Genomic DNA, 24,958 nt, shown 5'->3' with positions numbered 1-24,958 from the left:
GTTGTGTTAAAATGGCTACAACTCACAACACAGCCGTTTATAAATCTCTGAAAGCCCTTTACAATAAGCCTCTGGAACAGGCCGAGCAACCCATGTCCCGCAATCTGATTATTCACTCAGGAGACTGAATGCTAAAGACAAAAATCACGAACAGCAGTCGCCTCTCCCAGGAGCAGAGGCTAAATAAACATGCACTAAATTAAACACAAGCTAGCAGAAGCAGCCCGATTGCCCGAATATAACTCGAAGCAAACGAAACATGCGTTTGCCCAGAGCCCAGCAGCAATCCGTAAAGGGACACATGCAACATCCAGTTTACCCACAGTTAGGAAGCCCGGTCTAAATTAAACTGCAATGATAAGAGTTGGTTATATTGAGGGGTTTGGGCAGGGGCGTGTAAAACTTTCCAAACGTAAATGGAGAGTTCTCGATAGGAAGTGAAGAGACTATAAAAAGAACACAATGGCACAATACAAAGGCTAGTTTTCGTTTTTTCACTTAATGTGAAGGTGGTCACAAAATCGCCGAAATCGCAGTCCACTTTTCCATTAAACCATCTGCAGTGTAAGAGCAATATGCCATACTGCCAGGCCGTTCACTGCCACATCAATAAGCACCTTGGTTCAGATAATGTAGTTATCAAGACCGATACCCTCGTAACACGTGTTCCCTTATTAGAGATTATCTAACGTAGTTTTTCCCATTTGTTTTGCTTCTTTGTGCCATGGGTCCTGTGAGAAGGGCTAGCGTGGTTACTGGAGGAGAGTAAGGTTGGTATTGCTATCAGGTTGGTGCAAAGTAAATCATAGAATACGTGATCTGTCTGCTGAGCATAATCTTGGGTAGGCCGACGTGCTGATTCTATAATAGAGTTAAAAGGGGTGTAAACGGATACTTGCCATACTGAGGAGCCAACATTTGTACTCGCCCCTAGCCATTGCCTAGTGATAAAAGACCCTTGGGGAGTAAGAAATGGTGTGCTGTATGTGGAGAATTGAGGGGGTGAGTGACTTTTGCCTGGTTAGCAGCGTGAAGTTAACCGTTTCGCCCATGATTTGCTTGCAGTGTAAAGTAGCGTGAACTGGATAGTGGTTGCTAGAGTGGAAGTCCCTGCAGGAAGCCGGTATAAAGAAAATGGTCAATACTTGGCCAGTGTAAAGGGTCTCCATCAATGTGGGTACTAGTAGGTTGCATCTCTAAAGCTAGGCCTGCCTCAGTGGTCACAGATGTGACGTTGCTCTCTGGTGGCTGCATTTGTCTGTGTGTTGCTTAGGGCTGCGTTTTGTTTCCTATTCACACTAGTGTCATATTTGTGCACAGCCTATAAGCGATCCGGTTTAGTGCTGGTTTTCTTAGGGTCGTATGAACGGCCAGGTCTTAAGCATATTCCAGAACACAAGGCGGTCCTGTAATGTGTACGGAATCCCCACTGCAAATTAAGGGCCTCCCTGAGGCTTCTTTTTGTAATGGGTCACCAACAGGGCGACAGCATCGCTGCATCTAAAGATTCTGGTAGGTTTGCATTGTATGATCTTCCTTTGGATGGATTCCAGCCCCTGTGGGATAAGTCTCAGGAGACATGGCAGAGTGCATGGAGCTCAATACTCTTCAAGGAAGCCAGTGATGAGCTTCGTATACTGACGTCCTGTGTGCCTTTTGGCTAATGGCAGCAGCAGTGTGGCGGCAGCATTGTGTAATCTCTGCAGGCATGCACCGTCTGTGAGGACCAGATTCTTTTAAAACTATAGATATTAACACCCCATAAGGAGCCCCAGGGTGTTTCATGCATGAATCAATGCTATTTGGGACAGAGGACTTTGCTTCATTTAAACGAGTGGGCCAGTGCAGGGCAATGCCAGCCCCTCCAAATGAAATACCAGAAAAGGCATAACTGTTGTATCCCATGATGTTTCTGAACTCTACCTTTACGAATAACCTTCTCATGCTGCTTTTCCCCACCCCAAACTCTGTTCTTCCCAAACGTACCTGGATTCTAATTCTGCACTCTGCATGGCATGCTGTAGGACAATGATTAGACTAGAAGAGTGGAGCCTGAAGGTGGCTACCAGAGTGGTCACCTACTGCACTTGCTTTTCCTACCTTCCAAATAAAATCTGTGTCCAGCGTAACCATGCAATATGGTGTACAAGTAACTTCTCGACATGGCTCCATTCTTCTGAGACTAATCCAACAGACCCATATGCTCCTAAAATCTGGTGAAGAGCAATATAGAAAAAAAAGCCTATAAAAACAAACGGGCCCTGAACCGAACCTGACCTGACCTGTACACCCCCATACAGACTCGAAGAGCACAATGGCAGAGCCGAAGGAGCTGCTCACCTGAGCTGCTAAATGATCCCAAGCTAGAAGAGATCATGGTGCCCAGGCTCTCTCCACATTGTAACCATTTTGATGGTTTGTACTCTCGGAAAAAGAAGAAGAAAGTCCTCCCAGAGCATGAAACACCATTGCAGGTACACACCCACTTTAAGAGTAACTGGGCAGCTAGGCAAACTTTAGCACACCTATTGACGTGTGGACTGGATTGAATTTAAAAACAACATTTTTTTTTAAAAAAAAGAAAAAAGTGAACAGCACACTCTTTATGCTGCTTCAATATCAAGGTGACTTATGAAGTTGTCCAAACCGGAAAACTACACATTAAACCGGTGAAGTCTAAGTTCTTACCATGGCCAACACCCTGGGCCCCTTTATTCTGACTTTCTGATAGTGAATGGACAAACTGGAAGGAAGGCTTACTCAAATACACACTTCGAGTCAACGGACCAAACTTCTCCAGTGGCAGAAAAGATGCATCACTAATCCAATGTCTTGGTGATTAAGGACAAACAGTTTTAAAATGCTTTCCAGACCACCAGTTCGAGAGGGAGAGGAAGCCCTCAAATCTTTTGAAGTGTATCTATTCAAGTTGGATAAACACTGCAGTGAAATAGAATAAGGTTCTAGAGAGATATTTTGCAGGTGAAACTCTAGAGTGGTTAACATAACCCCAATTAATCTTGTATCTCGGTATGACCAAGCCAACATAGGGATAGGGATCATCCACCCTAAGTACCCTTATTTAAATCAAAATAGAAGGGAACACAGATAAATACTTCATTGACATTGCCTCTTGGTACCTGAGTTTTCGGAGATGGTTTTAAGGGCACATGCCCCTCAGATTGTTCAGCTCCTGAAATGAAGCGACAAGAACATCTAGGATTCGATAGGTCAGGAGGGTAAGAAATGTGGAAAGGCGGAGTGGTATGTAAAGGAAGGGTGGCCTAGTGAGGAAGCAGGGGAGAACATCATGAGTTAGTGTCGTGAGGGGACACCACTAGGTGGTTCCGGCAGGCATATGTGATAATAGTGAGTGAATTAGGGCAGGAGGGCCATCTTGAAATGTTTAAAGACAAAACCCATAATATGGGAAGATTTTTGGTGGTCTGAAACTGATGCATTTATTGAAAGGACATTTCAGAATGCTAGGATTATGCAGAGAGTGACAAGCTATGAGTGACTAGGACACCTCCCAGGAGGATACAACCGGCACCTGATGTGGCATGGGCTGAAATTGCTTCAGATCCATTTGGTTCCCTCAACTTTAGGAGTGCACAAAATTCATACATGATTATGGTGGTTGATCTTCTGAAGCAGCTGGAAATATGTATATTGAGAGGTTAGTACTAGAAGCATAATCAGATTCTTAAGAGTCAATGTTTTGGTTGGAGGATTTCCCCCACAGAATTATCACAGATAATGGGGCTGAGTCTCCAGAGAAAGGAGAAATTCCTGGAGGATCACCGAATTAAACAAGTCACCACATCATTGTACCATCCCATTGTATCATGGGCAACGGGCGGGTGGGACGGTTTAATAATATGCTCAGGGATGCTATTTGCACTACTGAGAGTACAGATGCAAATTAGTTTAGGGCAGTCAGGAAGGAGTTTTTCAGTCTTTCACCACATGCCTCGACTGCTCACTATTTGAGATGCTGAGACAGGGCAAACCCAACACCAAACTGTGTCCAGGTTCGTGGGAGAGTGCTGCTGTCCTGAATATTGATGTGCAGAGTGTGTGAGGGGTAAAAGGCCAAGAAACACCAAGGTTAGTTAAATTGTGGTCATGACTTGGAGGTCGCTGCAGCAAGTAAAGTTAAAGATAAGACTGCTGAGGGGTGTGCAGAACGGAGAGTCCACATTTTTGAGCAGTTATCCAAGTTGACTTGAGTGCTGTGTGAGTACAGGGTGTCGCAATATGGAACAAGGAGAGTGGCATTGGTGCCTTCCATAGATAGTGCATACTGGCACCCTGTATAAAGGAAAGAGAATGCGTTGTGTCCCTTAATGTTTCTTACCTGCCCACCATTACATGTAACCTCCCTTCTCTTGCTGTTTCCCATAACTTATGTTCTTTACCAGTTTTCCTTGGTTCCAATTCTGGAATTGCTGTGGTGTGCTGAAGAGGACAGTTATGCTAGAGATTGGAGGTGGCGACCAGAGCCATTAACTGCTGATCCCGTTTATCCTACTTTACAAATAAAGGTCTGTTAACTAACAACTTACTGTGTGCCCTGGCTCCCATCTAATGTTTTATCACAGTCCACAATAGAGCTTAAAAGCCAATATTGAAGGAAAGGTACCACTTTAAAAAAAAAACGAAAGCACATATGGCATTGCTTCTAGTCTTTAGGCGCTTACGGTTTGGGAAAGGGTAGTTGAAAATATTGTTGCCAAACAGGATGGCCCCATTCTTACATAGAACTCAACAGGTCTACAACTATAAATGGAACAAGGGCAACCTTCCCCTTGACCTATACAAGGCCAGTCTAGGAACTAAGGGATGGGGATATGGAGAAGAAGATCCAACTGGGTAATGAAGACAAATATGCAACTGATGAAGCAATATTAGTCAAACCTCTTCATGGCAGAAAACTTGGAAAAGGTCAACCAAGAAACATACTTAAAAACACATTCCTAGCCCCACTGCTTTAGTTTTTTTTTGTTTTTTTAATGTAGAGCATACTGGACTAGAAAATCAAAAAGACGCTAGAGCTATTTAACTAGTAATTACTTCTCGTCAACAAGGTCCCCGTTTCAATTAGAAACATTGATGCTTAGGTTAAGTACATCAAAGTGTCGCCGGTTGCCCCCCTGCCCCTAAGACATTCTTAAACTCCAGAGGTGTGAAGATTCAATAGCGGAATCAACATCTCAAAATCTAAGACCCGGAAAGATGTGTAACAGAATGAAATGCATTTCGTGCCAAATGCTTTCTAAACATTAATACCAAGCTCTTTGGGAAGATCTTGTCCAGAAAACTGATGCTGGGGTTACCTAAAAAATAAAAAATACATTTTCTTCGACATTTATTGTTTTGGGTGGAATGTAACATCAACATTCACATGACAGCAAACATTATGGAACGTTACAAGAACAAAAACAATACTTGAAACTTGAAAGGTTTCACTATTGATCAGAGCTACATTTGTGAAATTATATGTGTGCTTTGAGTTTGGCATGACTTTCATTAAATATGTCATAGCACATTATCTTTAGTAACAGATACAACTTTATCTAGTGAACCCATTATCAAACATGTATATAGGCATATGAACCAAACCTACCCCTAAACACCTTTTTTGGTTTTCACTCTCTATGGAACAAGCCACACAGAGAATAACATTCAATAGTAACATGCATTGTTTTGAAAGAGTCTTAGAACCTCTTAAGGCAAATCTGTATGTGGACGAATTCCTCATATGCATGTAAATGTAATGTAGGAATCACAAGTTCTTGAAGAGGCTTCTGTAAAAGTATAGCAAGGGAGTACTGTACAATAAATGATAGAGTAACAATATAGAAACATAGTTACCCATGGAACAAGAACGAAAGTTAAAGTTATAAGGTTCATGGTTAAGTAAAATTACAGAGGTGAATATGAACAAAATTTCCAGACTTTCTATTTCAGTCTCTACCCACAGTGTACCTTAAAGGCAAATTAGGCTATTTAAATGGGGGTCTAAAGGTTCCTTGGACCTCCCCACACCCCCCCACCCCAAAGAAGGTCCTGTGTGAGAATTGTAATGTTTTAGTATATGTTCCTATCATCAAGGGATATGTTCCAGCTAAGCTGCGAAGAGCTTTCTTTAACTGGATTGATGAAAAGTGAGAAAACATAGACCTACAGTGTTACTCACTGAAATTAGTATGACATGCACTTCCATTCATTCACAAAATTGGCCAGAGGAGATAGGGAATTGTAGTGCCACCAGATCAACTCTACAGTCCTCGGATTTGATGAAGAGAAAAACAAGGTATGGTTCCAATTGGGCCCGGCTAAAAAAAATAAAAATAAAAATAAAAAATAAAGAAAATTAAAAAATCTTTCAAAGGAAGCTGGATCTCAGGACCAAACTAGTCCAAGGAAAGTGTTACTAAATGGAATTTCAAAGAAATATAGTCTCTACAAAATGCTCAATTATGACCAAATACAGAAAGGAAAAGCATGTTGAAATGGGATGGCGAGCAGGACACACCACAAGTTCAGATGCCTCTAGAATCCCATTTGGGCTACAGTCCATAGGTCAGCAGTCTGTACCAGGCTCAAAGCATGTGCTCATAAAATATGATCTTTGGAGAGTGGAGCACCGCCTAGGGGCAAGATCAATCCCAACACAACTTTGTATTGGAAAGACTGTGGTGGAGAGGAGATACAAGCGAAAATGAAGGACATTTCAGGGATGCGGCCTGATATCAACACTTGGTGATAATGGACGGGGTGGCGTGGCAACACAGAATAAAGTAACCCATATAACATACGGCAGGGTCTTTAAACTGATCACATATCTCTTATATGATGCAAGGTTAAAAATGCCTCATGATTGGAACTTCAAAATACTGCCCACAAAAGGTGGTTAGAATATGATAGAATTGCCATGGACAGAACATCAGTCACTTTAACCACATTGCTAAATAATTCAATGTCTGGTTGCCCCTTATAGGCCGAGGGACGCAATAAATACAAACACGTCGGATAGAAGCCTGGGCTAATAGCCTAGACAACATTGTAAATGAGAGTGGGGGCATCAAGGATGCACATAGAATATCAATGCTGCAGCGTTGCTGCATGATTAAATTGATCCCGATGCGTTACTGGAAGATTACATTTAAAACAAGAACAAGAGGTAGCAGAGCTACCCCTAGCAGCCTTAGTGCCATGGCATGCAAACGTATGCCTGAGGAATCCAAGCAAAACAGAATTGTATAAGGGTTGACTATTAACCTTGACAACTGATGGGATGCCTTAAACATATAATCATGGAATGAAATTAGTGAAATGGATCACAACATTAACATACATCCTTGAAACATTTAATGGAGTCCTAATTGATTATTGTCCTTGTTGCAACAAAGTACTACTTGGGCTTCTGCTACAGTGTCTAAAGTAATTACGAAAAATTGCATGTTGTGAGTTGGAGCTAGGGTTCTGGAACAAACCAAGTAAACCATTGTGACCAGATACTTTTCATCCCACAACCAAGTGCAGCAGTTCCTAATATAGCATTAACACCCCGTTCCAATGTCTGGAACGGGGAGTAACGGACCAGCAGCCAGAGTTATAGGCCCGAGCGAAGCCTGACCGAGACAGTTGCACTGGTAGTAGTTGGTGGTAATATACTTTAATGCAGTGGTTGCACAAGCAGTAGCCATTTCGGCTTGCATGAAGACTCTTACTGGAGGTTGCCAAAATGGGGTCTGCAAATATTGTGAAATGAAATCAACTGTACTGCCCTTTAATGTGATTAAGTGGAGCCAAGAAAGGACTTTGCAGGACCATTTTTCTGATGTGCGCTCCAACCAAGAGCTAAAGAAATGTGTAGGATTATCCAAGGGTGATTGCCGGGGGTTGTAAAAAAAAATGTTTTAAATGTATACAAAAAGCCACTAGGCACAAGACCGGGTATTGAACCCATGCGGCATGGCGTGGTCGTTTCCAAGACAAGCGTGTTGCTCTTGAGCTATCCTCCTGGCCCATAGGTTTTAGTAACTGTGAATCATCTGAAATCCACATCTCCAGAATTTGCCAGGGTATTGCCTGGGAGTTTGTATGTAGTGGCCAGCACTGATTGACGGGCCACCAGATGTTTGAACGGTGCAAGTGTGTGATTTGTTGTTAGGGTTACCCACCATCCTTCAACTATAGAAGCTGACACTCTGCACCACGAACGTCGTCAACTGCTGAGATTTGGTCCAGAAGCATCCAGAGGGGCAAATGACACAAGAAAGATGATGGAAGCTCTGCACCGGGGGTCCCAAAAAACTCAGCTGGGCTCACTTGTCCCCTCCTCCACAGTCAGCCTTTGTTTTCTGAGTTTGCCCATCCAGCTGACAACTACAACCTTCCCAGCTGCTGCTCCAAATGTTCTGCAGGCTCGTCACTGGAATGACAAAGCCTTAATTGGGATCTCATGTTGAGGGTCCCAAATACTCACCTGTTCGAGGTGGTTTGCATTTCTTCGTGGTTGTAGGGCTCCCATGCTAAGCTGGCCCACCCAGTACTGAACCGCAACCTTCCCTGCTAGCGAAGCAATTACTCACCCTCTGCAGTCTTCTGTCCTGATGAGTTGCGAGTGACACTCTGACTGGACTGCCTCTGACCGGTCATCTTATCCTTCTGGAGGTCTTCTTTTCATGTAAACTATTTTCAGGGACCCAAGTGAAGACCTTCTACTTACCACCACATAGTATAACATTGGCCCACTTACTTAACATTGGAGGTTGGGGTGAATTGCCTTTCGGGAGCCTGCAAGCCTCAGTAGAAGTGCGGTTGGACTCAGTGAACTTGAGGAATCATTCAATAGTCCTGTAAGTACATTGTCTACAGTTTAACCATACTAAGAAAAGTTATTTTATTGTATTACTTGACGCCTCAAAATCGGCACCTACCACTAGCCAGTAGTTCATTATAACTGACTCTTAGCATGTAAAAAAATGGTGTATGTGAGTATGTGCAGAACTGAGGGGGCAAATTACTTTTTATGCCCGGCTAGTAACTTACAACTTGACATTTGTATCTGTTAGTTGTTTATTTTGAAGCGATTTACTCTGCACAACTTCATAATAAACAACATAGATTTTTTCATAGTTATTGTTTGACCCTTTCTTTATTGCGATAGCCAAAATGATTTAACATGCCTTTAAATCACCTTATATCTTATGGAGCGTTACTTTAACCACATTAGCTGTTCTACCGCTGGAGTTGGGGTGACCTACTGTTTGTACAGATTGGCTGCGTAAAGCAAAAGAGATCTATGAGATGGAGAGCTTGACAGCATTGCTCATGGAATCACACTCGCACATTGATGCACAATGGCACCCCTTCCTGGAATTCTCAAGAGAAGCAAGCACTGAACCCACCTAACCTAGTTAGCCCCGCAACACACTGTGCAAGGCCCGCAGGAATGCCACGAGCTGAGCCCTCACCCACATCCGCCGAAAGGCGGCCCATCACTACCATACATCGGGACCATCCTGTCTTCTCTAAACACGTATGTCCACAGACCCAGAAAATCTCACAAAATGTATGCGTCACCAACAAACTATAAGCCCTTATCTCCATCGAGACAATACACAGCACTAGTGGATTGGACCCCGGGGAGGAGGGGAGTGGGCATCAGGCGGGGGGGGGGGGGGGAACTCTTCTTTAATTACCTCTCAAACTTTATATCTTACTCTCTCTCTTTTCCTTCCCCTCATTTTTACTTGGGGGTTGGGAGGATTGTTTTATCTGAAAATATGAAATATTTCACGTTGTTGACCTCATGTCGAGCTTTTTTATTGCATTTCAGTAAATTGTAATGTACTTGCCATGCCCTTGAAAGTCACAATAAACAAAAATTAATCAACCCAACATCTGTTAAACACCAAGAAAGCCACATTGACCAGGACGGATGCAGTGTGCGACTCTGAGTGGCCCGATCCAGCACCAAGAACAATATTTTGCTAACGAACATTGCATACTAGTGGTGGCAGTAGTCTGAACCCTGCTAGCAACTGAAGTAAACATTGAAGAGTTAAATTGTATGCAGAAAAAAACTCCACAAGCATCAAGAGGAAGAACCTCCGATAGGTTTACGATGCATGCTGGTTACTGGAGGCAGCGCAACCTAAGCAAACAAGAAAGATGTAAAGAAGTCCTTGAAAACATAAGTCAGTTTGTTGCCAGAGTCCGAAATCTTTATGTATACGAGGAAGACAAATAATTTCTCCTGCACAAGAACAGTGATGAATCCACCCTGCAAATTATGGCCAAGATCAGTCATCAGAAAAGGAAAAAATAAATAAAAAGAAGTATTCAAATATCCATCATAGTCTATTCATCATGTCAGATTCTGCACAGCATTTCATCTGTCATGTGGGGTTCCAGCAGAGATGATTGGATGATGGGATTGTGGGTGTGGATCAGGCTGCAATGGAGGAGCAGAGGCATGCCCTGTTATTTGAAAAAACATGTTACCTTGAAACCTTCCTGATCCTCCGCCAACCTTACACAAATTGACCATGAGGTGCTAAGTGGACCGGATCCACAGGGCCCCACAATACAAATTGTGCCAAGTGCCAGTGCCATATTGCCCATTAGGCCAAGTAAGCACCTGCCTACGGGACCCACTCGTTTTTGGGGCCCGACACCTGTCAGTGCTTAATTTGGATTTTGTATTTGTGCCCAAGGGCTGGACACACCAGTCTGGCAGCCGGTGCCACGTTAGCATTTTGTATTTTTTTTTAAAAAATCCTATCGGTCTGTCTCCCACCGCATCTGCGTGTGGGCCCTCCTGCCGAGTCCAACTTCGTTTTTCTGTTTTTTCTGGGGGTTTTTTTATTTGATTTTTTTACTTCCGTGCCCGTGCGTGCCAGGCAGGGCGCAAGCACTGACTCGATGAGTCTAAGACACACGTGTGCGCACAGGCAGGCAAACAGGAGCACCAGCAGGAGTAGTCAAGTCATCATAGGCCCAGGCGGCATCAGCCTTTGCCACTGCCAGGCTTGGCCACAGCCATCCTAAAGAAGGATTCCTACTCACGGGCCAGTGGTGGAGGGGCTGCAGTGAAAGTGACTCCCTTGTGTGGCCTGCCTGGGTGGGTTTACTGCACCGCTAGTACTCGGGCAGACGACCCTCATCTGGTTAAGTGGCCCGGCCTATGTTCCTAGCATACCTTTTCTGCAACGCTATCACCGAATACGCCTGGCCCGTCAGTTGTTAGGTGGCTTGTGGGATTGCAGAATGGTGGTATAAATGGGTTACTTTATGCGCAGTGCTGTGCAAAGTTGTCTTCATGACAAGGGTTTTTTTTAAATACTGCAACGTGTCAACGGACCCTCCCAGATTTTCTTTTATTCAAATCACCATTTTCAAGATTTTATGCTGCAGTGTGAAAACATTTTCTAATATGGAGATTACTTGCAAATCTTTGTTATGCACAGTGTAAAATGTCAATAATTATTGGAATTAGAAATTTGAACATTGTACGAAGAAAAAATTTAAAAAAAAATAAGGGAGCAGTATAATGAACATATTGCAATCTACTCCAAACGTACCAGCTCCAATATATTAAGGTCCGTTTTGAAAAGAGCCACAGAATGGGAAGTTTTCAATGGGCGAGTCTTAAAATATGATCTTGCCACTACCACTGAAATAGAGTGCAACACATTGAGGCAGTGATATAAAGTACTTTGTTCCAAAATACATTTGACAAAACGTACACTATCGTCAATTTACATGTACTGCATCAAAGGGCTATAGCGGTGACAGCCCACAACAAGCCCGTACAATACTTGCTAAAAGGCTACATTTGCCAATAATTTTACCCAAAAATATCCAAAATGTAAAACATATTAGGAGATAATTTGTGAAGAGTGGCCCGATATTTTGACGGCCTAGGGCCCTCCACAAGGTTTAATCCGGCATTGAGCGGTGCTGTGGCAAGGGAGAAGAGACAAAGCACAGACAGTTAGTGAAGCCAGCCATGACTGCAAAGAGTAGTGTCACGACATCTCTCAGGAACCAACCGTGGCAGCAGCGGGGAGAGGTTGAATGCCCAAGTGGTACATCTCGGACAGGGAGAGAGCTGCCACACTAGAGGAAGGCACGTGCAATGTCCATTAATTATAGTACCAGGCAATGGAGAGACACATACAGTGTAAAAAGTAACGCTATATAGACATCTCTTGCCAATCAGAATCGAAACATCCCTCGTCAGGGATGAGGAAATAGGTACATGTGACCAGTGCAATTGGCTGAACAATAGTCATCGGTAATCATTTATTTTTAATAAGGTAATAAATAAAAATTAAAAAAAGGTAACAAAATATCGTACATCGTGCCATTAAAGGTTCTTCCACCTGAACATTTCTTGCCAACCCCTAGAGAAACAGCAATTCCCAGGCTAGAACGGAAGGAGCATTGGGGAAATTATTTGAATGCTGTGGATCAATGTGTTGACAGCAGAAAATAAGTGGCAATTATTGCATGCCTTAGAACTGGAGGGAGAAAGGCAGTTCCGGTAAATTCCACCACCTACAGCAGAGTAAGAAGCAGGAGATAGGAAGGTGCGTAATAAAGCATTAAAACAAATCAATAAATATTACTTAGCATTGACAAACATGGCAAACGTCTTGTATACAAATTGAACATGTTAACAGAAACCCAACTAAAATGTGCATAAATTCACACAAATGAGGGATATGAACTCAAGATAGAATTCCCACAAATAGAACTACAACATGAGAACAATTATGGATGTAAGAAACTATTACTATAACAAAGGTGGAACATACTGCACTATGTTCGAAAACAATGAAAGAAAAGAAACGATCTCAAGTGCAGGAACCTCGAGCGTGAATGATTACTCACAAGTGAAAGTGGTGAAGGCCACACACAAAAACACAAGGAGAGAAGTAGAAAACAGGAAAGAAAGTAGAATAGTAGACAAGAAAATGTCAAATGCTTCAGATGCACAATACATTAAAAATGTGCAACGTGTTAAAGGGTATCTTGCGACAGTGTGCTGCTACCAGAGAAAGTGGCGTGGGTGCAAAACAACTGTCGCTCAAACGAGTGTGGGATTTCAGTCCAGAGGAACCCTCAAAGCAAAGTTGATGTGAGATGTCCTAATAGGGGTTCCTCACCATACAACAATGTATCCAAGTGCAGGGTTCGAAATGGAGGAGGGCTGGGAGCTGTTTAGCTCCTACTTGGGGCGTAGAAGAGCCTAGTTAGTTAGATGTGAACAGCTACCAGGAGCACCATTTGGCTACCTAGGCCAACCCGAACAGACACACCTGTGTACATTTAACTCTGTGTGTTTGGGACAATCTATAAATAAACATTAGGACACATTTATGAATAATGGACAAAAGGAGGTTTGCATCTTCTGTGGAAGTTCGATTTACAGAACGCTATTTACTAGCTACACATTGCCCAGTATTAGCTCCTGGTCACTGCTGGATACCCAGGAGTTGCTTTTAGCTCCCGCATATCCAATCTTAATTTCGACCCCTGCAATAGAGTTGCATTCAAGACCGCCCAAAGGTGCCCAAGAATACATGGCCTGGTATACTGCCTATCCCCCTCTCAATGAGGAAAAGATGCCCCTCTCAGATATTATGGGTGATCAAGGCAGGGATTCCAGCATCTCCACCAAGAGCTTCCATGGTGCACCACATGTGAAGATCATTACTCATGTACCTTGGGTGGAATCTGGCATCACACTCATACCTCCGAGTAGCAGAGCTCGGTTACCCGCATACCCTCAATGCAGACATGCACTCCTCGATGCATCTCACATATGTTGAGAGATCGGTTACCCCACCCACAAGCTGCTAAGGGCACCTCTGCAGGTGACCCTGAATAAGGCAAACAGCTGGTAGCATCCCATCCGCCACAAAGATGGTATCTTCTAGATGCCAACAGGAACAAAACAGAAAAACATAGGGTATGCCACCCATGAATTGCTAAAAGACCATTTATTTCAGGCGGAACATAGCATCCCTGTAAAGGTGCCCCAGATGGAACCCTGCAAATGGAAGTGTCCCAACCTAAACGCAAATTACATCCCTTGAGGGCCATTGATTCTAACCCATCCCCTATGAGAGTGGTCCTGGAGGTCTTCAAATGACACAGAGCTCAGAATAAACTTATTTGGCTGGCAGACACAACCTCTTCATCCAACGGTGGCAATGGCAGAGGCGGTTACGTTTTGAAGTGAATCTCAAAATATGGAAGTATTGTTTCAATACATCTGTTCTGTGCTTTAAACATGGACAACTTCATAACAGTTGGGCCAAGGAGAGGGGAGTGGGGTTCACTGTGTCACTCAAGTAATTGAAACCCACCTTTGCCAACCCATGTTAGCACACATGTCAATGAAAAAACTAAAATCAAACAGCACAGCAAACATAACCTTGTTGCCAAAAGCTTTACATTGCAATCTTCAATGTTTCAAGAAGGTCCTTCAATATAGACCCTCCGTTACTTGATATGTAGGAGCAACAGAGAACTATTGGTCCAATACTACAAAGAAATCACCACTGGCATAAAAAGCAGTTGGCCTTTATTCATAGGATACAATAGAGGCTAGAAACACAATTTCAACCAAAGCACGGAGGAGAAACACATGTACTTGTCATACAAAGATTGGCACTGTTCTTAGTTTTAGAATTTCACTTTAGGGCAGCACAGATGCTATCCCATTGGCATGGATTTAGGGAACTGCAGTTTTATTATGTACAATAAGTAACATTTTGATTAAAAGACATACCAAAAACGGTGAGTTGGCAAGTATGGGTTGTTCACTATTAGACCTCACTGAAGCGGAGAGTCTCATGGTGCACGTCAAGTTACTAGACCCCGAAGCAGAGCTCCAGAGACCACTAATGAATCAGGTAAACATATAACAGAACCTTCATGGGTAAAATGCTCACATGTACAGTCGAAATATAGCCCAGGTAATTTTTGCCCTGGCTCGCTTTTGCCACAAGATGGGAGGTACCACTATATTAACCCTCCACCCCAGTCCACCTGGATAGGAAAGTAATTTGATAACGTTTGATACAAAGGCACTGTTCATAACTAGATATGAGCTACCTCATTATTACCACCGTCTTCCTTATTACTACCATCTCCTTAAGGAAGAAAACACTAGATATACCCAGTGTATTTTTTAAACCGCCCTCCCCCCCGATCACAAGGGGGGGGGTCTCTATTTTCTTCTAAGCACTAAACAAATGCCAGAAGGCATTCAATATATGTGTTCTTACACATAGACACACTTGGTGCAAGCCTTCACCAGGTGGCCCCCCTCAGCCCTCCCTTCAAAACAGTCGCAGAGCTGACACCCGAAAGCGAGCTTTCAGAGCACCATCTATATTTCATTCTATGAAGAGGGACCCTAATTATGTGCACGCCTATTGAACCCCCCTTTGGCTGTCAATTGCCACAAGCTATACTCCTGATGACACCTCGTAGTAAATAGTGCTGCCTTTTATATGAAACCACAAGTATATATGTATTTGTCAAATACGGAAACCAGGCTGCTGCAGTGAGCCATTGCCCTTCTGTATACTGTGCATTTAGTTGGAAACCTCTGTGCTTAATCAAGGCAGGTGGTCCCGTTAAGAACAGTACTGTTAATTCACCTTCGTAGATGAAGGTTGGATACTCATACCTTCCCTGGAGAAGCCCGAATGTGCAAGCCCACCCCTCTTTCTCCAGTGCCAAAGCCTAGAATGTTGTCCCGTACCATGCACAATAGGGGCACCACCATTCTCTTCCTTGGTGGGCCCCGCGGGATGGTCGTCGTCCTTCGGGGTCGACTCCCTCCGACAGTGCACCTGAGCAGTGCTTCAAGAGAGCGGACCTAGATGTTTTAGAGAGTACTTTCTGGAGTTCTGCTCAAAGTCCGCCTGGTCTTCCCCTGGGAGGGCGGATGCTTCACAAGCCATTGCACTACACCTTCACAAGTACTGCACAGCTGACACAGCCCGGGGCTTCTGGCTGCTCAGGCTCTCCCACCCTGCCTGAGCCCTGGCTCCCCCATGTGGGGTACACCACTCCCTGTTCAAGGTAAGTGCCCCAGAAGCCACGTATTCACTGTACACACAGCCAAGGGCTTTCAATTCTGTCAGTGTTACTCCTTGCATATGTTGTTGGTTTCCTTTATGGCCTTGAGGGCCGCCAGCCTAGGATCCACTGTAATGTGCTCTCACTTCCTCACTGTTCTTAAGTTTTTTCTGTCCCTGCATCTTCTCTTCAGCACCGAGGCCTGTCCATTGTCCCCAACAGGAGAGACCAGTCCACTGATCCCCGCGGTAGCAAGTGCCCTCTCTGGAATGCGTACTTTGAATCATCCCAACATTTTAAAAGGTAAGCAACAGTGAAGCACTATGCATTTAACTTTACACTGCTGACAATAAGTAAACCACTTATTAGAACATGTGTGTTTATGTGGTTTCATTTTACTGGTATGAACGTCCAACATTCCACAGGCGAGCGGAAGTATAAGTTAAGAAAACTTATAAAACACGAGTCTGAAAGAAGACCAGAGGCTCACACAGCATGCACGATGCATGGACATTTCCGCCATTTCCCTTCGATGTGAAAGGGACAATAACCAGCAAGACAGACAGAAAGACAGACAGACACACACACACGCACACACGCCTCCAGATAAGGTTTGTGCCAGGCCTTTTTACGCATGAAGATCTTGTAAATACGACAGTTTTATTATTGTCCTGTGTACATTTACTCACAAGTTAAGAGCAGAGGGCAGTGCAAAGGTCAGGTTACTTGACAGAAACCAGAACATTTCTTTTGATTTTTAGCTACATGGATGTAATTGCAAGCCATGGAGAAAAGCCTCTGAAACAAATTGTATTTCTCTGAAGCCTTTCAAAAAAAGAAACTGCATACTGTAATAAAAGGAATGGTTTATTTCCATTCAGCTTCTGCTGTGTTGTGTGTAGATGCTCATGGAGCACTAGGCATATTTATGTTCCTAACATTTTAGGATTGTATAATTGTTTTCCATCTTAAATTGCAACTGAGAATTAATCTTTTATAACAAATTATGCTTTTTTTCCCCAGTGAAAGCAAACCAATATTGCACAATTGTATTCAGAGTTCCTGTGCTGTGTGCATAATCATGCGGAGGCAGATCATTTTTACACCTATAATTTAACACTCCAATTATAAAAAGAGTGAATAAAATGATGCATGGTCTAGTTTACATCAAACTTGCATTCAATGGGGTACGTTACTTTAAATGGTCAGTGGCAGCATGGCAGCAGAGTTTTTGCTCAAGGGTAAGTGATAGCCTCACAAATCTTCAAGACCATAATTAAAACATCCAAAACCTGACTCTCCAGGAAGTGCAAGCGCTGTTCAAAAACGAACAAATGAAAGTTACATGTGTATTTGAAATAGAAACTCAGCAAAACCTGTCCCTGTGATAATCCAGATAGTTATTTAACTTTATGTAGCGCTTCGTACATGGTTCGTCCAACATCTAGGCACTGTGATTATTATACCTCAGTCGATACTCAGTTTACCGACTTCTGAAGGATGTTAGCCAATAAGATAGCTCAGCCGGTTGAGCGCTCATTGCTGCGATCTGTGCGTGATCTGTAGGTTGCAGGTTCGAATCCCGGCAAGGCCAACTCAGCCTTTCATCCTTTAGAGGTCGATAAAGGAGTACCAACTTCGGTTTGGTGATAATTGTGATTATGTTCTATGCGCAGTGCTTTGCCAAAAGCGCTATATAAATTAACCATTTGTCCATGAGATTAGGTATAGAATTTAGCATGGAATCCTTGCCTCTCTGCACTGTTGTATCATAACATTAGGTAGTAATAGCTCCAGGAAATGAGGACTTTCATTAAAGATCAAAAGACCCAATGCAATTGATGCTTGCTTTACTATGTAATTGACTAGGTTTTTGTGTTTTAAACATTTTAATATATACAGGAGTGATCAAATGGCCAGACCTTAGAGACATAATTAAAGGTGTATTCTGTCACATTGCAAAAAGCTGCCGCATGGTAATGATTTCCATACAGTTTTTGCACACATCGGCTGGATGTCACATACATTTTACTCGCTTGCAAAGAAAAGTCATTTTTACACTCCTGAAATCACATTTACTCTCAAAGTTTAAAAAGAGGGAGTAAAATACACCCACCTCAAAATCATCTGGAGCACTGCACGCACACATACATAAGTTCATGTAGGATGATGGCAACAACAATGAACATATAGGCAAATATTAGGCTTAACCAGACATGCACACATAAGTAAGCAAGACAAAGACACAAAGAGAGCTTCAAGTAATCGTATAAGCATTTATTAGAAACACTAAAATGCTGCAACTATAAGCCACGATATAAATTTAACATCTCCTAGGTGTGTGACACACAGAGTAGGCCTCAAAATAAAAAGGTAGTTTTGTGAGCCATTTGGATTTATGAGGCCTCATAAATCCATGGATAATACCACACAGTAAAACGTATTCAGTTTCAGCTCACATCAGAGAGACACAGACAAGGTCAGCAGCCCCAGACAGGGTGTAAAGTCATGCTGCGATTGGTCAGAATTGAATGAGAAAGCATGATTTAAAATCAGATGTGCAGACCCTGTGAGGGGGAAGCTGCAAAAAACGCACAGGGATTGGTTACGAACAGGAAGGTGCAACAAGGTCCTACACATCTAATAAATGAAACATAAAACCAATGACGATCCTGCCCATGTTCTTAGAAATTAACAAATGCAAGGCCACAGTATGGTGGGAACGAGGCAATGTGCAGAGACGTGCACAGGACAAAGTCACTCAGGCAGAAGACTTAGACTGGCTCCTGTAGGAAAATATTCACTTAAGAGTCAAGTAAAAACAGAGAATATAAATTTACCAAGAACACACAGATGGTTAAAACAGGATTGCAGAAACCAATGAATATATTAAGTAAAGAAGGCACATAACACAGAGTTTCCAGGCGCTTATTAAATTACACCTGCATTTAGATATACAGACCACGCACAACCACCCATTCATTGAATACATCATTTAGTTGCGCACATGGTCCCAGAGCAAGAGGCCAAGAAGCATTCCCCACGACGTCATATAGGGGGGATATCATGAGAAAGGAGGTAGAAGAGTAACATGACTCCAATCAGAAGTCCAAATATTAACTGTCGGTTGAGCAGTCACAAGGGTGAGAACAGTAAGTTAGTGCCAACCTTTTAGGTCTCATGGGAAAGGATGCGAAGTCATCTTTTCTGTTGCCACACTGTTCACACCTCACAATCCTATTGGTCATCTATGACAGAAGTGGTACACCCCAAAATAACCAAAGGGGCCAAGCCAACACGTCAACTGTCCAATTAAATTTGTGTGAAACTAGATGATCCTACCATGAGATCATTACCATGAGATAGTCATTAGAATGGTCACGAGGGATACCATAGGCCAATAGAGCTAGGCATTGTATAGAATCACCTATGGAGTAAGCAAGACTGTCCAATCAGCGAATATGAATGCATCTTGAAACCTGGTGTAAAACTTAATTCCACTTCTCACTATATATGTTATACCCCCACCTACCTGGGCCCTATTTGGGCCTGGTGTTACATAAACACCACCAAACGCAACGTGGTATGCAGTCGAACTGGGAAACAAATAGCGAGGTCACAACCCACTTAAAAGCACCAGATACATAATTGCGACAATCACAAGCCGGGAAGTTTATGTCAAGGCAAAAGAGATAAAGGCTTATTAACCAAATGCATACACGTGATGTGCAGCTTAAAATATGGAGCTTACATACAGCGCATCAGAACAGAGGATAATTAGGTGTGTCATGCAACAGAGAGAAATGTGGTCCATGCTAAAGAGTTTGTGCATGGTGTGGAGTGAATTGGGGCAATCCACGCACAGTTCAAGTGGATGCAAAGTCAGTTTGTGCATAAGTCATGTGGTTGGGGCTACTCCAGTTCATACACAGTGCAGGGGTTGGAGTGGAGGTTTGTCTATGATTAGAGCAAGGGTTGCATTCAATGCATTGAGAGGTGGTGGCAGACCGCTCCGTGTAAGAGGGTGGTGGAATGATCATGCACAGTGCAGAAAGGCGTTCAATGCATACTCCGGGGAAATAAACAGGAATAAAACAGGCCAACCGAACACAAAATTGAGGGATATGGGGCAATTAATGCAAGTGGGGTGGCCGATAGCAGCAGAATGCATGATAGGGACAGTCAATGAACAGAGTTGGGGGGTAGTAAATGCTGAGGGGAGAAGGGGTTGCGGAGAATGCTTAGCTTACCTCCTGTGAACTATGGGAGACGCGCACACATTAAAAATGAGATAGGGCATACCATGCAGAGTTTAATGGGCATGGCTCACAGCTCAAGAGGAGCAACCCGTGCCAGGAGAGACGTTTATGAACTAATGATGTGCAGCAGCCCATGTACTTTTTCTGCTGGTTTGGACTCACCATCAGCACTGAGCTCCTCACCACCTCAGACACGCTCTGCCGCAGCTCAGCCGCGGTGCCCGGTTTGCTCAACGCCCGGGTGAACTTCCTGGTCTCCAAGGGGGCGGCGTGAGACATGGCGGGAGGGCAGAAGGGGACTCGGGTCAGGCTGAGTATTATGAAGAGCCCGCGTGGGGCATTGGTAGGAAAGGAAGCAAGCGGGGTGTCCGTTTGGGCGCTGTCAGCAGGGGCTCACCCTGGCCCTGCACTGCACCTGGGGCGCGTGACGCACTGGGGATCCCGGGGAGGAGCGAGAGAGCTCCGTTTTTGCCCAGCCAGGTTTCGCCGCACGCGCGCTCCCGCGTATTCTCCCAAGATGCGCGATCACAGCCAGTGTCAGTTTACCATGGGACTTCCAAAAGATGGGCGCGCGCCTATGGGCGGTATGGCAGCCATGATGGAATCAGGCAGCTGTAGTCAAGCAACATTGATAGAAAGCAACCAACGTTCTACCTGACTTTTACATGGATGTCGCTCAAGATTTGGCAACGCCCATGCGCAGAACTATTGTATTCAGACGTGCAGTTTATACATGCAGAGCCGGGTGCGCGCGACAGTCAGTACCACTTACTGTTGGCCACGCCCACCTGTCAATGACAGTACGTTACGAACACACACCTCCTCGTTTTCAACTAACCCCGGGGCACGAGGAAGGAGGAGAATACGCCAGAGGACCGCCCTCCTACATAGTCTCTACACCGAGGTCTGGAGGAAAGAGGACGACTGACTTTGTGTCTTTCAGACTCCACCCATGTCGGTGGACCACCAGCTCCCCTTGTTTCAGCATGCTTTGTCCGTGGCGTATGGCCAGGGAACGACCTACTGTATTTGAGCCATCCAGCTGTGAAGGTACAGACTGCAGTCGTAGTAATATTATGCTACACGTGGACACAGTGCGTGTAGCATATAATATTACGGTAGCATAATACTGGGTAGGAGTCATTGGAAATTCAATTGGTACGAAATGGGAAAATATTCTGAGACGACCTTGTAAAGCCGAGCGAAATAAAAAGAACTTTGGCAAATCAAACTATTTGGGCTTTTCTGTAGTAAGGCATAGACCCATTATAATCCTCAAAATTACTTCTGTATATTCCAATTTTCAGTACGTCATCTCACTCAAATAATTACATTTTCACTACAAAATGAAATAAAAGTTAGCATTAGGTTTTACTTTCTCTTTGCAACATAAGCATTGCCAATCCAACAGTTTTGGCTTTTGTGGAGGCATTGGATAGGCATGTTCCAGGCACTGTCATAATGTATTATCTCGCATAAGATGGGCGTGTTATGGCCGTGCCTGGTGTGGCGCTGCCCCGTGACAGGGCGCGCACGCGGCGGCGTGACATTGCATGCCGCCACGTGCTGTATAAATAAACAGGGAGTTCCCGGCCGCGGCAGAGCGACTGGGAAGCCCGAACTGTAAGGACGTGTGCTGTGGTCTCTGCAGGTTAGTGGTTTACGGGCATCGCGCGGGGGTGCTGTACCCACCCCCAACAGTGGCGACGAGTGGAGGCTGATGCCTGGGCCCGGCGGTGAAATTATGGTAAATTTTTCTTCCTGAAAAGGATCGAACGAACGCTTCGTTTCATGCCGTAGCCGTGCATCTCACGCGGCTGGCGGCCATTTTGTCTACAAGGCCGTGGAACTTCACTGAGCTCCGGTTTGGGCGGTGAGTGGCATCCAGGCCTAATTTTTGGATACACTGCTAGCAGGCAGTCATACCTGCATGCCCATGCCAGAATTTTGTAATTTTTCCAACATTTGGGCTTCCTACATCGAGTGTAAGCTAGGAGAGGGGCTATAATGGCTGGGCCTGCTTAGCCCAATTCTCTTTTCTTGGCTCAATTTTTGGGACTCCTACACCCACTAGGTGCTGCTACAGCGAGGTGGCTGGTGCTTCTTCATCCCCTTCATCATCAGCCTGTTGAGGCTTCATCTTCATCCTCTTCATCATCTGGGTAGACTGCTGCAGTGGCAGACAGCCTGTTGCCGTTTCACCTCCGGGAGCAGGTGGACAAGGAACTGGATAACCTTGCGAGCCTCAACATCATTGAGAAGGTCGAGGGCCCGACTCCCTGGGTATCCCCGATTGTGGTTGCGAGGAAGCCCAAGCAACCTGACTCTGTCTGTATCTGTGTAGACATGAGGCTGCCCAACAAGGCCATTAAGAGGGAGCGGCATCTCACCCCCACCATCGATGACATTATTGCAGAGGTACAAGGGGCTCGTTTCTTTTCTAAGTTGGACCTCCGGGCGGGCTATCATCAGGTAGTCCTCCACCCGGAATATAGGTATATCACCACATTGACCACTCACCGGGGTTATACCGCTACAAGAGACTGAGCTTCGGGGTGTCGTCGGCAGCGGAGGTGTTTCAGAACATCATCCGAAGCGCCCTCGCAGATCTGGAGGGTGTACTAAACATCAGCAATGACATCTTGGTGTTTGCAAGGACCAAGGTGGACCATCTGAGAAGGCTGACAAAGACATTTGAGAGACTGCAAGTGCTAGGCCTCACCCTTCATAATGACAAGTGTGAGTTTCTGCGCCCTTCCATCGAATTCTTCGGATTCGTATTCAAAGAGGGAGGGGTATCGCCAGACCCGAAGAAGGTCCAGGAGATTAAGAAGGCGCAGCCGCCTGAGTCGGTGTCCGATGTGCGGAGCTTCCTTGGCATGGTCACCTACTGTGGGCGGTTCATCCAAAACCTCGCCTCTAGGTCTGAACCCCTTAGGGCTCTGACGAAGAAGGAATCCGCCTGGCACTGGGGCCCACTTGAGCAGGCAGCATTCGAAGACATCAAGGGTGCCCTGGCAGCTGAGGACACAATGGCGTTTTTTGACCCGGCATTACCATCCGAGATCATTGTTGATGCCAGCCCATTTGGTCTGGGCGCCGTGCTAACCCAGGTGGACCGTGACGGGGTGTTCGGCCAGTGGCAGACGCCAGCAAAGCGCTGTCCGAGACTGAACAGAGATATTCCCAGATTGAGCAGGAGGCTCTGGCGGTCCTTTGGGGCTGCAGACACTTCCGGCTCTATGTCCTGGGACGCCCGGTGACGGTGGTGACCGACCACAAGCCCCTGCTTCTCATTCTGGCAGGGTCCTCTTCAAAGCCACCGGCCAGGATCGAGCGGTGGATGCTCGCTCTTCTGGAGTATGGGGTCACCTTTGTGTATCGGCCGGGGGCCAACAATGCAGCAGAATATCTCTCCCAGCATCCGGGAGCACGTGGGAGAGTAGAATATGACACCCGTGCTGAGGAGGCTGATGATCATATCCGAATGGTGGTGGAGGCGGCCACGCCCAACGCAATGCCCTTGTCGGAGCTTGAGGCGGCAGCTGCCGAGGACGAGTGTTTCCAAATCCTAAAGCACTCCATGCAGCAGGGCTCCTGGAAGTCAGTGCTGGAGTCCTTGGCAGGACGGACTCAGGAGGCCAAGACGGGGCTAGAGCAGCTATGGAAGATCAAGGAAGAGCTGTCCTTCTCGGCGTCGGGCCTGTTGCTTCGAGGCGACCGGATAGTGGTCCCACAGTCCAAGGTAAAAGATGTGATCACCCTGGCCCACCATGGACATCAAGGTGCCGCAAAGACTAAGGCAAGGCTGCGGCTGAAGGTTTGGTTCCCTGAACTGGAGCGGAAGGTCGACGACTTCGTGGCGGCATGTGTCTGGTGCCAGGCGGCATCTCCGTTGCAGTGAGAGCCGGCCCTGGGAGGTGGTCCATGCAGACTTCGGTTCAACGACTGTGGGCACCCACTTCCTGGTGATCGTCAATGAGTATTCCCGGTACCCGGAGGTGGAGTTTGTGGAGTCTGTGGCTTTCAAGCACGTGCTGGTGGCTGTGGAGAAGGTGTTTGCGGCCCATGGATTCCCCCACACACTGTGCTCGGACAATGGCTCGCCCTTCCAGAGTGAACGGTTCTCTGAATTGATGGAGAGCTGTGGGGTTCAGCACCGGAAGGTATCCCCTCTGTGGCCCCGGGCAAATGGAGATGCTGAGAGACTAATGTGGACGCTCAATAAGACCTTCCGGATGGCACAAGGGCAAGGACAGTCCCTCCAAAAAGCTCTGTATCAGTTCCTGCGGGTGTACCGCACCACCCCACATGCATCCACGGGGGTGGCGCCGGCCGAGGCCCTGTTCAAGCACTGCCCGCGGGGTCTGCTGCCCGAGGTGGGGTTGAAAGAGCCGGGAGTGATTGACAACCAACAGGTCGAGGCAGACCGGCGGATGAGGATCGTTCAGGAGAACTTGCGAAGGGGCCTCCGTCCTCAACGGCTGGAGCCCGGAGACGAGGTCCTCATCCGCAACAGACACCCCCGTGGGAAACTCTCACTCCCCTATGAGCCAGAGCCATTGGACGTTGTGGCC

At 45.4% G+C, this 24,958-nt stretch overlaps 1 protein-coding gene across 1 annotated transcript in view; it reads right to left on the bottom strand.

The window, feature by feature from the left end:
* DOCK9 (dedicator of cytokinesis 9) overlaps nt 1–20,896 on the bottom strand; it is a 2,709,375-nt gene extending 2,688,479 nt beyond the window's left edge. The window contains exon 1 of the mRNA XM_069639825.1: nt 20,544–20,896. Coding sequence (XP_069495926.1) covers nt 20,544–20,660 — 117 coding nt within the window. The 5' untranslated portion in view covers nt 20,661–20,896. The remainder of the gene's footprint in view (nt 1–20,543) is intronic.
* Between the last annotated feature and the right edge of the window lie 4,062 nt (nt 20,897–24,958).

The sequence above is a fragment of the Ambystoma mexicanum genome, chromosome 7q (assembly GCF_040938575.1).
Source record: "Ambystoma mexicanum isolate Mex_15411 chromosome 7q, UKY_AmexF1_1, whole genome shotgun sequence".
Classification (NCBI taxonomy): domain Eukaryota; kingdom Metazoa; phylum Chordata; class Amphibia; order Caudata; family Ambystomatidae; genus Ambystoma; species Ambystoma mexicanum.
This window is presented reverse-complemented; position numbering and strand designations above follow the sequence as displayed.